Source organism: Rattus norvegicus, chromosome 9, assembly GCF_021556685.1.
Source record: "Rattus norvegicus strain SHRSP/BbbUtx chromosome 9, alternate assembly SHRSP_T2T, whole genome shotgun sequence".
NCBI lineage: Eukaryota > Metazoa > Chordata > Mammalia > Rodentia > Muridae > Rattus > Rattus norvegicus.
Genome location: NC_141542.1, coordinates 125,483,739 through 125,497,232, shown reverse-complemented (window position 1 = coordinate 125,497,232; position 13,494 = coordinate 125,483,739). Strand labels below are relative to the sequence as shown.

The 13,494-nt window shown below is 44.7% G+C and overlaps 1 protein-coding gene and 1 long non-coding RNA gene across 33 annotated transcripts in view; one reads left to right on the top strand and one right to left on the bottom strand.

Annotated features, from left to right (window-relative positions):
• Dlgap1 (DLG associated protein 1) overlaps window positions 1-13,494 on the bottom strand; it is an 870,386-nt gene that overhangs the window by 309,840 nt on the left and 547,052 nt on the right. For 10 of the 30 annotated variants that reach the window (XM_087567550.1, XM_087567553.1, XM_087567556.1 and 7 more), the window contains 1 exon segment: window positions 6,007-7,050. In XM_087567550.1, the coding sequence (XP_087423676.1) occupies window positions 6,007-6,981 (975 nt within the window). In that variant the 5' untranslated portion in view covers window positions 6,982-7,050. 30 annotated transcript variants of the gene reach the window in all.
• The window catches only part of LOC120094814 (uncharacterized), a 216,293-nt gene that overhangs the window by 66,606 nt on the left and 136,193 nt on the right, over window positions 1-13,494 (top strand). The window lies entirely within an intron of this gene.

The window sequence follows — 13,494 nt, the reverse complement described above, 5'->3', positions numbered from 1 at the left end:
CTATCATGAGAACAACAGGGGAGACAAAACCAAAAACCATTCCACAACAACAACAGCAGCAGCAGCAACAGCAACAACAACAAAAATCCCATCATCCAGAAATTTAAATTCTGAAAAGGAACAGTAAGTGCTGAGGATTCTTAGTCCGAAAAATGACCCATTGCATTCCAATCACCAGCCATTTAACATCCTCTAGCCCCCCTCATCACATACTCCAAGACCACAGGAAGCAGGATTTCAGGAAGCCCCCGTGCAGAATGACTTGTAGGCACCTGATGTCCCCACCTGTTTCATACCACCGAAACATACATTAGTTTGTTAGCTCTCCCCGAAGCACTAGGCATTGTTTGTAGAAAGGAAAGAAAATAACAGAACAACCAAACTATCCTCTCCTCTCTTTGCAAAATCCCCTTCCAAACCAGCTAATCACATCCATCAGATACAAAGTAACAAAAGAGTTGTTTATACCCAAACCTGGTCAGTCCTTCCATTCCGTGAAACTTGCACGCAAACTGAAGAAACCCACTCAGCCTTAAAAAGGTCGATCATTTTGTTGCCTACAGCTTCATCTCCGAGAGCTCTGGCTTCCTCGGTCCTGTCTGCGCTCGCTCTCTCGCTCCCTCTGTGTGTCTCTCTACTTCCACGGAGAGGGAGAGGTCTCCCTTCCCCTTTCCTGTTCCTGCCGCTGGATGAAGGATGAATGCTAAATACAAGATTCGAAGGGATTTTTTTTTTCCTTCTTCTTAGGTGAACAGTTGGAAATCTAAAATCTTTCTCTTCCGAATGGCTTAATATGCCACTCACTCAGCACAGAACATTTATATAAAGAGGCATAAACACGACCAAGAATCCTACTTAAGAAAAAGAAAAAAAGAAAGAAAGAAAAAAGAAAACAACCCTCCCCCGAGCCTATTCTGTTTATTTAACTATTAGCACTTACCCTGAGGTGTGCCATAAATGCTCTATTCCAAATGTACAAAAGCCAACCACATCTCAACTGAGAATTAAACAGTTTTAATGTCTTCAAATCCATGCTCCTGCTCCAAGCCCAGATACAGGCAGTCACTGGCATCGTTACAACAGTTCTCAACAGCAGACATCTGATTCTTTGACATTTAAAAATAACAATATTGGGGAAATTGGGAGTTTTTTTTTTCAAAATTAGCTAAAACAGCTTGCGAATGAGCACATACCACCCATTGAGTATATTGATTTCAATGCACCATGATTATAAGCCAGTCCTTGTCAGTCACAGGCTAGACACACGCAGACCCCTCAACTCTTACAGTCATGACAAGAAGCCGTCTTCACTTCAGTCTGTGTGAAACTCTCCAAAGACAGAAGGTGTATTTTAATATTTAAATCCTATTATTTAGTGAATATGTATTTATTAATATTCTTCAGTGATTCACTGAAGAATATTAATAACTGGTTACTAATTCAGTTTGGAATCAAGTTAGGGATTTTTGCTTTCCTTTCTGATGGCATGCTAATTTCACAGTTTCATTCTTTTACTGGCATGATCCTGTTACAAGTCAAATGCACACGAGTTGGATGCAGAGGAAGACAGATAATAAAATGAACCACCCATTAGTCTCTACACCTCAAACATATTACAGACACGGGCAGACCTGGGGCCAGCCGCTGGCTGCCCTGCCTACTCTGCTTTCTTTGTGTCTCTGTGAGCTTTGTCTATTAAGGTAAAGCAGAGGAAGACTCCTGGGAAGAGGTAACGGTGGGAGGGAAGCAGAGGATGAATGCAATAGGAATCTGTCAGGCAAATAGATGAAAATATCAATGATGGGTGAACATGAATATCAGAATGGAGCTCCATTTTTGTGCGAGAAAAAGTTGTGAAAATATTTAAAGCAAATGTAATATTTTTAAAGTTGTTTTGATTGTTAAAGGAGATCTAGATGTTGTCTAACACATAAAGGACATGTGATGTAGTTCTCTCTGTATGTGGAGAGGGTAGGGATTGAGCCTGGTGAATGGAAAGAATTCAGACTTTAAAGGGAAAAGAATTCATTTTGGCTCACCATCTTGCTGTGTGTCCTTGGCCAAGTTATTCAACATAGTTCCCTAAGCCCATTTTCTTTCCTTGTGAAATGCTTTTAAAACTTCAAAGAACTAATGAAGTGGCATTTGAGAAGCGTCTGCTTTCAGCAGGCGTTTATGAATCAAGAGTCACGGGCCTTCCAAGGCTTGGAGATTGCTCTAATGTGCACACTGAGATACTCAATTTACAAATTAAAAAAAAGTGCAGAGAGATTAGAGCTTTCTAGAACTAAGGGCCTTGCTTTTACAGTAGATGAAGGAGGCTTCAAAATTTAGAGGATGGCTCCAGCAACGTCACCAGTCAGGGGCAGATAGGGACTAAAAAAGCCTGGTGCTCTGTGTGGAACAGAGCTCCGTGTGTTAACTAAACCTTGTGATGGTGTTGCTCAAGATGACTGTGGATCCAATTTTAAATCAGCCAGCACCTACAGTAATACTCAAAACAACTCTTTTTGTTTCTCCAAATTTGCTACAAGGAATGACTTGGTACACGACACTGTCCCACAAGAGCTGATGGGAGGTGGATAGTCCTATTTTCTGAGAAGAATATCACCAGGATATCAGATTCTTTCTCTCTTTTTCCAGAAGCAAGAGAATTGTTGAAACCCGGGGCTCAGGAGGCTTCTCCTACTCTCTCTCTCTCTTCACGATTATTCAGTATTTCCCTCCCTTTCTGTGCAAGAGCATGCCAGTCTCAGCACAGGGGGCAGGAAGATGTTGTGGCTCTCCATGGTGAATGTGGACCAACATGGTTGCCCGCCCCCCATAGCAGAATCGTCATTGTGCTTTCATAATGAAAGGCTGAAGGCCTTCTATGGAATGGGAACTCAATAAATGTCAACATTTATTGAATGAGTTGCAATGCAGATTTCAGTGCGTATTTGAAAGGATAAACCAACAAGGACCAGGATTAATTCTTGCCCAAGCTATGAAAGAAAATATTAACTTTTTAACAGTTTCAGCAACAACAACAACAACAACAACAACAACAATGGTGTCAAATAAAGGTGCCATTGTTCTAGGTAGCAAGAGGGGGATGGGGCAGAGGGAATTGAGAGATCTATTGTCCTCCGTGTGCCTAACCAGGTACAGATATTGAGTGGATGATTCGCTTCAGTTTTCTTAGAGCTTTCTTAAATATTTTATTTAAAAAAAAAGCCCAAGGAAGGTAAGTAATTCGAAAGTAGAGGCTTCAAGCCATGACAGTGTGAGAGCCACTGCCATTCCTGTATTAAGTCCCGCATTTGGTATTAAAGATTTCATTCTGAAGTTACTGAAATGTTTAAAATTACACTTTTTACTTAGTTTCTGCATGAAGTGCGGGATAAGCCCAAATTTCAGCCCTACGACCTCCAAGTCATAGGTCAAAATGCCTGAGGATTTTCAAGCTTCAGTTCCTCCTTTTGTCTTATTAACCCAGCTCTCGGAACAGCTGTGAGGATGGACCTCATTCACCACAGCATCCAGTACGCAGTGACTTTGCGGGTCACACCCATTTTCTTTCTCCTTTGTCTGCCTTTGCACCCTTTACCACTTTTTGAGGTTTTGAGTTTAAAAGGCATTAAAAAAAAGAAAGAAAAATACATTTCAGGACGGAGAACATGAACTTTTGTACAAGTACAGCTGAGCAACATATTGCGAATGACGGCTGGTGTTGGAGCCCTGGAGAGCAACCTTAAATCTAATTCTCACTTTGCCTACACCAGTGGAACTCACTGGCTTTAAAGTCTTCCTGACAGAGCCTTTTCATAGAAAACATGCCAGTTCCTAAGACATCTCTCTCCTTTCTCATCCTTTCTTCAAAACAATTATTTTCTTTTTTTATCGAGGTACTCTCAACACTGGTTAAAATGTATATGCTTAAGTCATTTCTAAATCCTTAACTTACAACCCCCAGAATGGTCATTTTGTGAAGAGACGAGGGCGCTAGTACTATCTGTGCCACATGCTAACAGCCTAACCCACTAAGATTTTATTTCAGTTTGCTTCTTTTCTATTCCAAGTGGGTCTGATGAACCTTTTTAGCTTGAAAGTTATTAGTTGTTCTTTGCCTGCATGCATGTATGTGTGTCATGGGCTTGCTTGGTGCCTGCAGAGGTCAGAAGAGGGTGTTAGATCCCCTAGAACTGAAGTTACAAATGGTTGCGGACCACTATGTGGGTGCTGGGAACTGGACCTGGGTCCTCTGAAAGAACAGCCAGTGCTCTTAACCACTGAGAAATATCTCCAGCTTTCCTTGACGATCTATTTATACACAGAACAATCATGCAGAAAACTACCAGTCCTACCTCTGATGATAGACACCAACATGCATTTATAACATGGTAGCCTCTTCTAAACTTTGGACTTGGGTCCTGTCCCTGTCCTTGTCCAGCCTAGACTATTCTCACAGCTCAGAATAGGCATTCCCAAGGAAGCTGTATTTACCAGAAAGGGTTTAATGAGGGGAAAATGACCACCTTTTCACTCAAAGAGTTTTGCGTTGCATTTTTTTCTGAAGGAGAGAATGGAGATGACTACACTATGCTTTTATGGTCTTGTAAAAACTTCCACCGAAAGATAGGGACAGCAGGAAAGAAAGAGAAACAGATGCTCTGAAAGGGGGTGGGGCCAGGGACCCACCAGGGTCATTATGTGGAGCCTTGAGTCTTAGGAAAAAAAATTCTGGAGGCAGGACAAGAGGGAAGACATCTGCCTGCCTGTGCTGATATTTTTATCCAGGTGAATCTTGTTGAAGTGAACTGGAGGCAGAAGGAGAAATGGGAGAAGTGAAAAGGGAAGAAGCCTGCCTGGTGGCTGTGTGTGGGATTTACATGCTGACATTAATTGTATTTTACTTCAGTGATGCTTTCACGGTGCCCTCCTCTCTGTTGTCCCGGGTTCCTGCAGCTGTGCTTAGCAGGTCCCCCAACTGCTTCTGTCTCCACCTCTGCAGAGCGTCATCCTGCTATTCTGTGTCTTGGAAGTGGGGCGGACTGGAGATAATTACCACAACGAGGAGGACGCATGTGCCATATCTACTATCTTAACAGAAATGAGTGAAGCTGGTAGGACGTGTCTCCTTGAACTTTCCTGATAGCTGCAATTAATCACCGAAATGATAATCAATCTGCCTGAGTTCATAAATGTAGGTTGACGGCTATATGTAGGTGAGGGCTGGTACAAGTTAAGGTACAATGTCCTGTAATTGGACATTGAGAAAGTGGGGCAGGCACAGAGTTTTGGTAAGGGGAGAGAGGAAAAAGAAAAGAGAAGAACGAAGATGGAGGCAGAGAAGGACGGCCTAGATCTGTGTGGTCTTGAATGGCCACCGATAGTTATGAATATCTCCTAAGGGATGGACTTCTGTAGGTCAATTTATCTTATCTAGGTGGGTGGTTTATATCTTTACCAATTGGTTGTGAGTTTCTTGTGTGGACGTATTGTGGATTGAGAATATATAAATCTGATTGCTAAATTACAGCTTATTGAGTCTTGATTTTAACAGATTGCTGGGAGTTTACACCTATAATACCAGGGGGTGCTGGGAGTTTATATTATAATATCAGGGGGCAGTTGCCGGGAGTGTGGGCAGAGTCTAGGACAGGGAGTCAAGATAGGCCAGCCACTGCTGGGTCTCTAGTGTCCTGTTTTACCAGGTAGTTGGGACCAGAGAGTTCCCGCTGGCCAGCTGACAAAGGGTGACTAGCAATGGGGGCGGAGATACGCCAGGGCTAGAGGATAGCTAGAGGTAAGGTGTGGTGGTGCCACATTAGAACCTGCCACCTCTGAGATGATTGTACCCTACAGTGCCCGCACTAGCGCGGGATGAAAGAAACCTTTATTTATTAATCACCGCAGCACATATAGACAGTTCAGAATAGAGCCAAGACTAGAATCTAGGAGCAAAGAGCGCACAATCCAGTCACGGACAATTTCACACCACCTATTTTTCAACATAGATAATACCTGTAGGTACTGGCATGACCGCTCTTGTTGACAAGCCTCCGACTTCACCACGGCCTGATCCATGTTCACTGAGGCTTTCTGATAAACCTCTCGGGCTCTGCTCACGGTGAGAGTGGAGGACCAGGCACTCTTCTTCAGAAGTGGGGCATCCAGCGTGACTGGCAGGTTAGCACAGGTGGAGCACTTGACGTCGTTGTTACTCCGGGAGGCCTTCACTGCCTGCTCGCTGATGGTGTTGTAGGCCTCCATGAAGTACTGAGAAGCAGAGCGGTCAGGGCACCTACCCATGGTCATCACACCCGATGGCGTGTGGTAGAGGCACATGTCCCCATCCAGGTTGTCATCCGAGCTCCACCAGCTGGGAGAGGTCGGGGAGGCGTTAGAGGCATTGGATCTAGCCTTGGGCTCTGACCGTCTCTCCTTGCTCTTGCTGCGCTTGCCATATCTCACAGTTTGCGACCCGTCAGGGCTGGCCTTGCCCCCATTGACGCCGCCTTTGGATGGCCCCTCCAGGGAATGAGACTTGGTGAAGAGCTTCTGGACCGAGTGGACCAGGTGCCGGATGCGGCCGGGGCTATCGCTGCGATGCTCCACAGCGGTGCGCTTGTACTGTAGCGTGTGATAGCCATCTCGGCTGAGGGGCAGCTGCCTCTCAAACTGATCCAGCAGGTTGGTGGGGAGGCGATTCGCCTTGGTGGCCAGTGTGCGCGGCACCAGGGCACTCTCGTCCTTCAGCTCCTGCTGAGAGGTGTAGTGCCTGCGCGGGAAGGTGCTGCTGGCCAGAGGGTCGCTGAAGGGCCCCACACACTCGGCCTGGAAAGAATTCCGCTGGGTGTAGTAGGGATGGTCCGCAGGGTGGTGGTCTACCGGGCTCAGCAGGTACGGCTTGTGGTCTGAATGGTGTGACAAGGAGTCACAGGCCGACTCACAGGTGATCCCATGGTGGTGGCTGCGGCTACCCGATAACCCTTTCATTGCTGACTGGAAGCAATCACAGGGGTCATGGGAACCCCGTTAAGTTCCAGACCCGTCTTGGGCAAAGACCTGAGGAACAAGAACATAGACAAGGAGTTAGCGCTTTTCTTGGTATATATTCTGCTCTTTTCTGTGTCCACACACCCCTGATGGGTTTCTGGGTGACTCCAGGCTGTTCCGAAAAGCAGCTTTCACGCATGCCTGGAAAGGTCTCTCTCACCTTTGTAAGGGTGTAAGGCTCGCCCTGGGACAAAGAAACTATAAAATACAATTTCATTGCTGTTTTGTTTTCCGAGACAGATTCTTGCTACAGAGCCCAGGCTGGAACACTCAATCCTGCCTCAGCCTCTGAAGGATGGGATTACACTGAAGTACCACCGCACCGGGCTGAAATCACTGATCATTGTGTGTCACCGCATTGGACTGAAATTTCCAAGTTCTTTGACACAGTCGCTGCTTTTCTTTCTGACCCCAGTAGCTGAATGTATCTTTCTTTTGCTTTTCTTCCATCCTTCTTTATATGATTTTTAAAAGACATTTTATTATTTTTTATTATATGTAGGGTGTGGGGATACGGTTTGGGGGCACGTGTTGATGTCAGCAAAAGCCATATAGGTATGGGGTCCTCTGGAGTTGGAGTGACAGGTGGTTGGGAGCCCCCCCAAATTCAATGCTGGGAATTGAATTGAGAAGCAATCTTCAGCCTCTGGCCCCAATTTAAATGGTAATCACAAATCTAGCATATCTAAAGGGCTAAGTTTCTGAGGAAAGTGGCTCCTGTTACAATCTTTGACTGGACAGCAATTTTACAGCATCTCACATCTACTCCCTAGAACCAGCAGGATTGCTTGTTCCTGGCTTTCCCGGCAGCCTGGCTCAATGTCACTCTCCTATCTTTCTATCAGTGAACAAGTTATTACTATAGTCACAAAGAAAGCATTCTGTAAGTGGGGATTAAAACAAAACAAAAAACGAAACAAAAGAAGCTGGTGGCGACTTTGTATCTTTCGTCAGTCACAGCTTTCCGTCTGAAACTCTCAAGGAACAGTTATAGCACCCAAACAAGCCTGCACATTGATCAGCTGCAGATCAAGCAGATCAGAGGTGTGGGGAAACTTGCCCATGGATTTCTGTCCTCAGAGAGCAAAGTGTCCTGTAAACAAAGGGTAAGAAAGCAAGGCTGGAGAGATGACTCAGTGGTTAGGAGCACTGACTGCTCACTCTTCCATGGGTCCCGAGTTCCATTCCTAGCACCTACGTGGTGGCTCACAACCATCTGTAATGGGATCTGGTGCCCTCTTCTGGTGTGTCTGGAGACAGTGATAGTGCCCTCACATACATACAATTAAGATATTTTAAAAACAAACAAACAAACAAAAAAACCAACAACAATAACAGAAAACAGTAACTAAGAAAGTGCGTTGGCTGAATCTCATGCCGTCTTTTCTTTCCGTTGCCATGGTTTGGATCCTAAGCAGCACTCAATGGTCAGTGTGTTGAGGACTTGGTTGCTAGCCTTCAGTGTCACTGGTGGGAAACTTTGGCAGATGGAGTCTACTGGGAGGAAGTTAGGTCATTGGAGATACTGTGATCTAGGAGCACAGTTCCTGCTCTTCTTAATTCCTGGATGCTGTGGGATTAAACAGGTTTCCCCCACCACACGTCAACACCACAGGGCTAAGTGATCTAGTGTGTCATCTCTCTAAGACCATGAGACAAAACAAATCTTCTCTTTGATTAAGTTGATTTTCTTAGTTATTTCGTCTTGGCAAAAGAAGTCTAACACACTGGCTCGAGGTTTTTGGCTAAGTGCTCACAAGTGAAAGCAGACCAAACAAACAAGAGGCTTCAGCCCTAAAGATGTGAAGGAAAGTCTCTGCTCATGTTCAGCTTAGTCCACAGGAGAGGCCACCCCTGCAGACCCTGCAGCGGGAGCTCACACTGAGTTCAAGTCTGAGCTCAGGTTGTCCTAACTCTGGAAACAGGCTCTGGCTCCAGCAGGGGTCTTTATTTCCATTTGGCTTTAACACTGTGTGCTCTTTAGGAGCTGACTGAGGTCATCCTGACAGCTTGTTTAAACTTTTTTTTTTCTTTCAAAGCTTCCTACAGTACAGAAATTGTCATTTTAAGCATTGTTCTGGAAAGCCAATTCAAAGATGTCATTTCAGATTCTCAAAGGGGGAAGATAAGTGGCCGGTGAGAACACGGGGTCGAGTAAAATGCACATACTTGGCCTCATGAAGAAAGACATGGACTGTGGAGAGGTCAGAGCCTGCCTTTCCAGGGGACACTTGGCATTTGTGAGCTCATGACAACACTGGCTGTCTCTGTCTACGCCCGGAGAAGCTCCCCACTTTCTCATCTGTGGTTTTTCTCTTTGTTTTGTTTTGTTTTCTGTCTGTTGGTGCTTAGGGTTGAACCCAGTGTCTGACTTCATGGCTGACGCCCTCAAAACTACTGATGGGGTATTTTAACCACTGGTCATCTGAAATCGGTTATTCTGCTAAATTATGAAGGTAGATACTTGCTTTAACTATTCGATCGCAAGACTTAATCATTGATAGTGCACGCTTGCAGGATTTCCCCGGGGGGAGGGGTCCATACTGTGATTCAAGTGGCATCTGTTTAGTGACAATGTGGCAGTGCAGCCATTCAGTGAAGAGTGGAGGAGTTGGAGGAGCCGGTTCCCAGGCATCTAGGAGTCAGTGAGGCCGAGGACAGCAGGTGAGTTGCTCTCTTGCACCTCTGAGATTTCAACTTCTGCCTTGCCGCGGTCCCTGAGTTCTACCTGCCTGAAAGTTAAAGTCTAGGAACTTTTTCTTGCCCAATGACCATAGCATGTGTATAGAAAGATGGTTTGTATGGAGGAGAGAGAGAGAGAGAGAGAGAGAGAGAGAGAGAGAGAGAGAGAGAACACTAAAGACACAAAAAGGAACTCATGATAGATGTGGACTATCAAAAGCTTATAAACGAATTACTTTCCACTGAAGAGGTGGAATTAGAAAATGAAAGCCGGAATGGCCATTTCTTCAGTCTCTGCTTCAAGCTTTGTCTCCTATGGATACTTTTGTTCCCCTTCTAAGAAGGGCTGAAGAATCTACACTTTGAGAGGCTCTGCCAGAGCATGACAAATACAGAGGTGGACTCTCACAGCAGCCAACCATTGAACTGAGAACAGGGTTCGCCTTGGAGGAGTTAGAGAAAGAATTGAAGGAGCCAAAGGAGTTTGCAGCCCCGTAAGAACAACAATGCCAACCAACCAGAGCTCCCAGGCACTAAACCACTACCCAAAGAGTACACATGGACAGACCCATGGAGACCCATGGCTCCAGTTGCATATGTAGCAGAGGATGGCCTTGTTGGGCACCAATGGGAGGAGAAGCCCTTGGTCCTGCCAAGGCTGGATCCCCTAGTGTAGGGGAATGTTAGGGTGGGGAGGTTTGAAAGGGGTGGGTGGATGGGTGGAGAGTACCCTTATAGAAGAAGGGGGATGGGGAATGGCATAGGGGTTTATGGACAGCAAACCAGGAAAGGGGATAACATTTGAAATGTAAATAAATAAAAAATGGCCAATAAAAAAAGAAAAAAGGAAAAGGTAAACCCAGACAATCTTTTAATGATAGCAAAAAAAAAAAAAATAAAGAGATTTCGATATAGGTTAAATAGGTCTTTATCAAGGCTATGGTGCAAGCTAACTTATGAGGAAGGCAGCTTTTTGTTTTCCAAATATGGACCCAACAGTAAAGGCAGAGCTGAGGAAACAGCTGGGTGGTAGAGTGTTTGCCCAGCATGGGAGACACCTTATGTTCCTTACTAGCACTTTGGAGAGGTCAAAGTTTGCTTTTTCCCAAGGGGACACATGGTATTTGTGAGCTCATGTTAAATAAGTAAATGTAGACAAGAAACGGGGATAGTCCTGGGATAGTCCACCTGATACATTCTGGGCTCTCCTGCATTGGTTCTCCACATATAAAGTAACCAGGAGATGAGGCTTAAAGCTTGCCTTCTGCAGAAGTCGAGTCTTGGGTAGATATTTTACACTAAACGAAATGCGAAATTGGTACAAGTTAAGAGACATGGATCGACTCTAAAATGTACGATATTGTTTCAATAAGCATCCACTAGTCATCTCAAGACACTGACAGCTATTTATGGAATGTGGTAGTATCTGAGGACAGGCAGAGAAAATGAAGAGTCCTTACCACCATGAATGATGGATTATGTTAAATGATGTAACTAATGATACCGTATGCCAATTAAACACAGGCAGTGCAGTATTTACTAAGCTTTACGTATGCTACCTTCATCCTAGGGAGAAGCACCCAAACCTTCTCAGAGACTAACAGGTTTCATCAGGGCTGAGTACAGGAACTCACTTCCTTCTCATTGCTTCTGAAGGGACACCAAGGTTTTACGCATTTACCTCAATGTTAGTGATTCTAGGGTCTCACATGAGATATCCTGCATATCAGATATTTACATCACGGTTCATAACAGTAGCAAAATTACAGTTATGAAGTAGCAGGGATGTAATTTTGTGACAGGGGGTCACCACAACACGAGGAACTGTATTAAAGGGTGGCAGCGTTAGGAAGGCTTAGAGCTGCTTCTGTGTCATGGTAGGCAAGGTCAAAATAATGGCACTGTGCTCTCGTAAGTGTTTAAAAGTGCTAAATCTCCTTTTCTGGTCAAGAAATTATCAGCTTGTCTCTTTCTCCAGAAGATCTTTTGCTGTCTTTTACCCTCTTGTTGTTTTAAAAGGAAAACAGATCAATTTGTGGTTAGAAATTACAGCAGCATACTTGGTGGCTTCCTGTTGAGCGAGGCAGCTGATGTAACATCCTAATGTCATTGACTGTGCATTGATAATTGTGGCTGACACCTACCCTGGATATCCTGAGTTCTCTTTCTGCATCCTTCCTACCTTCCCTTTTCTAGCACACTTCTCTCTGGGACTCCTGTTAATTGATGTTTCTAAGTGGCTCCTGTATACCCCAGTGTCTCCCACCTGTGGTGTCGCCCATAGCATCAGTTTGAAGCATTAACTGAGCACTGCTCATGTGCATAACTTAGGGCTTGCTTATACAGAAGAATCCTTACTGGCTGAAGGGGTTGTGATCTCCTCAGAAAGAGATGATCTAGCCATGAGAAAATCGAACTGACGATTCTCCTTATTTAATGCATTCTCCTGGAAGGGAGCTGCTAGTGGATGAATTAGCTTTCAATTGGCCGTAACAGTTTCTGAAAATAGAAAGGGAAATTGCCTCCTTCGCCTTCTCTCTGAGCGTGGCTGTGGAGTGTGGTCAACGTGTCTTCATGGAGGTTTCTATGGCTACGGTGATTACCTCTTAATTGTTTCTTGTTCACTACGACTTCGAAATTATTCTTTGTTGTTCCATAGGTTCAATTTTGCCATCAGATCTTATGTCCTTGTGCTTGTCTTGGAGAATTTGTTGGTCTACTGTTGCCCATGAGGTGAGCTTACTGTGACAGGCACATTGTTTTTGCTGAGTCTCTGCACCTGGAGCAGAAGTCTTACTGCAGAGATGATAGGCGAAGCAAGAACGATTATGTACTGCAAGGGAAAATCTATCTCTAGGTAGTGTATGAGACAAACAAGCCAGCTACCTATTAGAAGACACTGAAAGGGAAAAATATCCCCGCAATGCCAGTGATTCCTTATTTCATTTTGATTTCTGTGCACGTCATTATTTAGAGTTGTTTGTCCTGATTTTTCCTTTACATGTAAAGAACAGTCAACCAGAGGCCTTTTGCCATCTTACTCAGTGAGGGTTGGCAGGCGAGCAGTCACAAACTGTGTCACAAACAATGTGGGGGCCCCTGCCTGAGAGAATGGAGAGCATCATGCTCCCGTTTAAGAAGGTAGTGGGAAGAGAAAATCTTTACCAATTCCTGCAGGGTCAAGCTACCTTTTTGGCTTTCCCCCATCAGCCTGTGAGTTTTATACCAGATTATCACATTCAAGTAAGAAGAAATAAAAGATTCTCATATCAAAAAGGACAGCCTAGTCCTCCCATAACGACCACACTTCCTGGTGTCCCTTGATGTGCATAGGTGACTAATTCTGACTAATGGAATCTAATTGGAAATGGCATGTGCCATTTCTGGAGAAGATCTCAAAAGTGAAGGGCATTCTCTTTCACCCTTACTCTGACTGGAAGGCAGATCTGATGGCTGGTCATGCAGGGATCGTGTATCAGGGTACTATGTACCCAATGAGCATGAACAGACTACAGAATAAAGGTTCTGGTTAACATAGAACGCCTTATTAGCCCGTCATTTTGTTTTTGTGAGAGGAAACAGACTTCCCTTTGGCTTTTACCACCCTTCCACTTCCTTGAGAACTGCTTTCTGAATGAGACTGAGTAGCTGAAGCCCAGTCACAGAAGCCATGGAAGCCATGTCATGATGCGAAAGCATACCTCACAGTTGGTGGTACCCAACTTGAAGATTTAACTAAGAGAGCATCCTGATCTTAAGCTCTAAAGATTT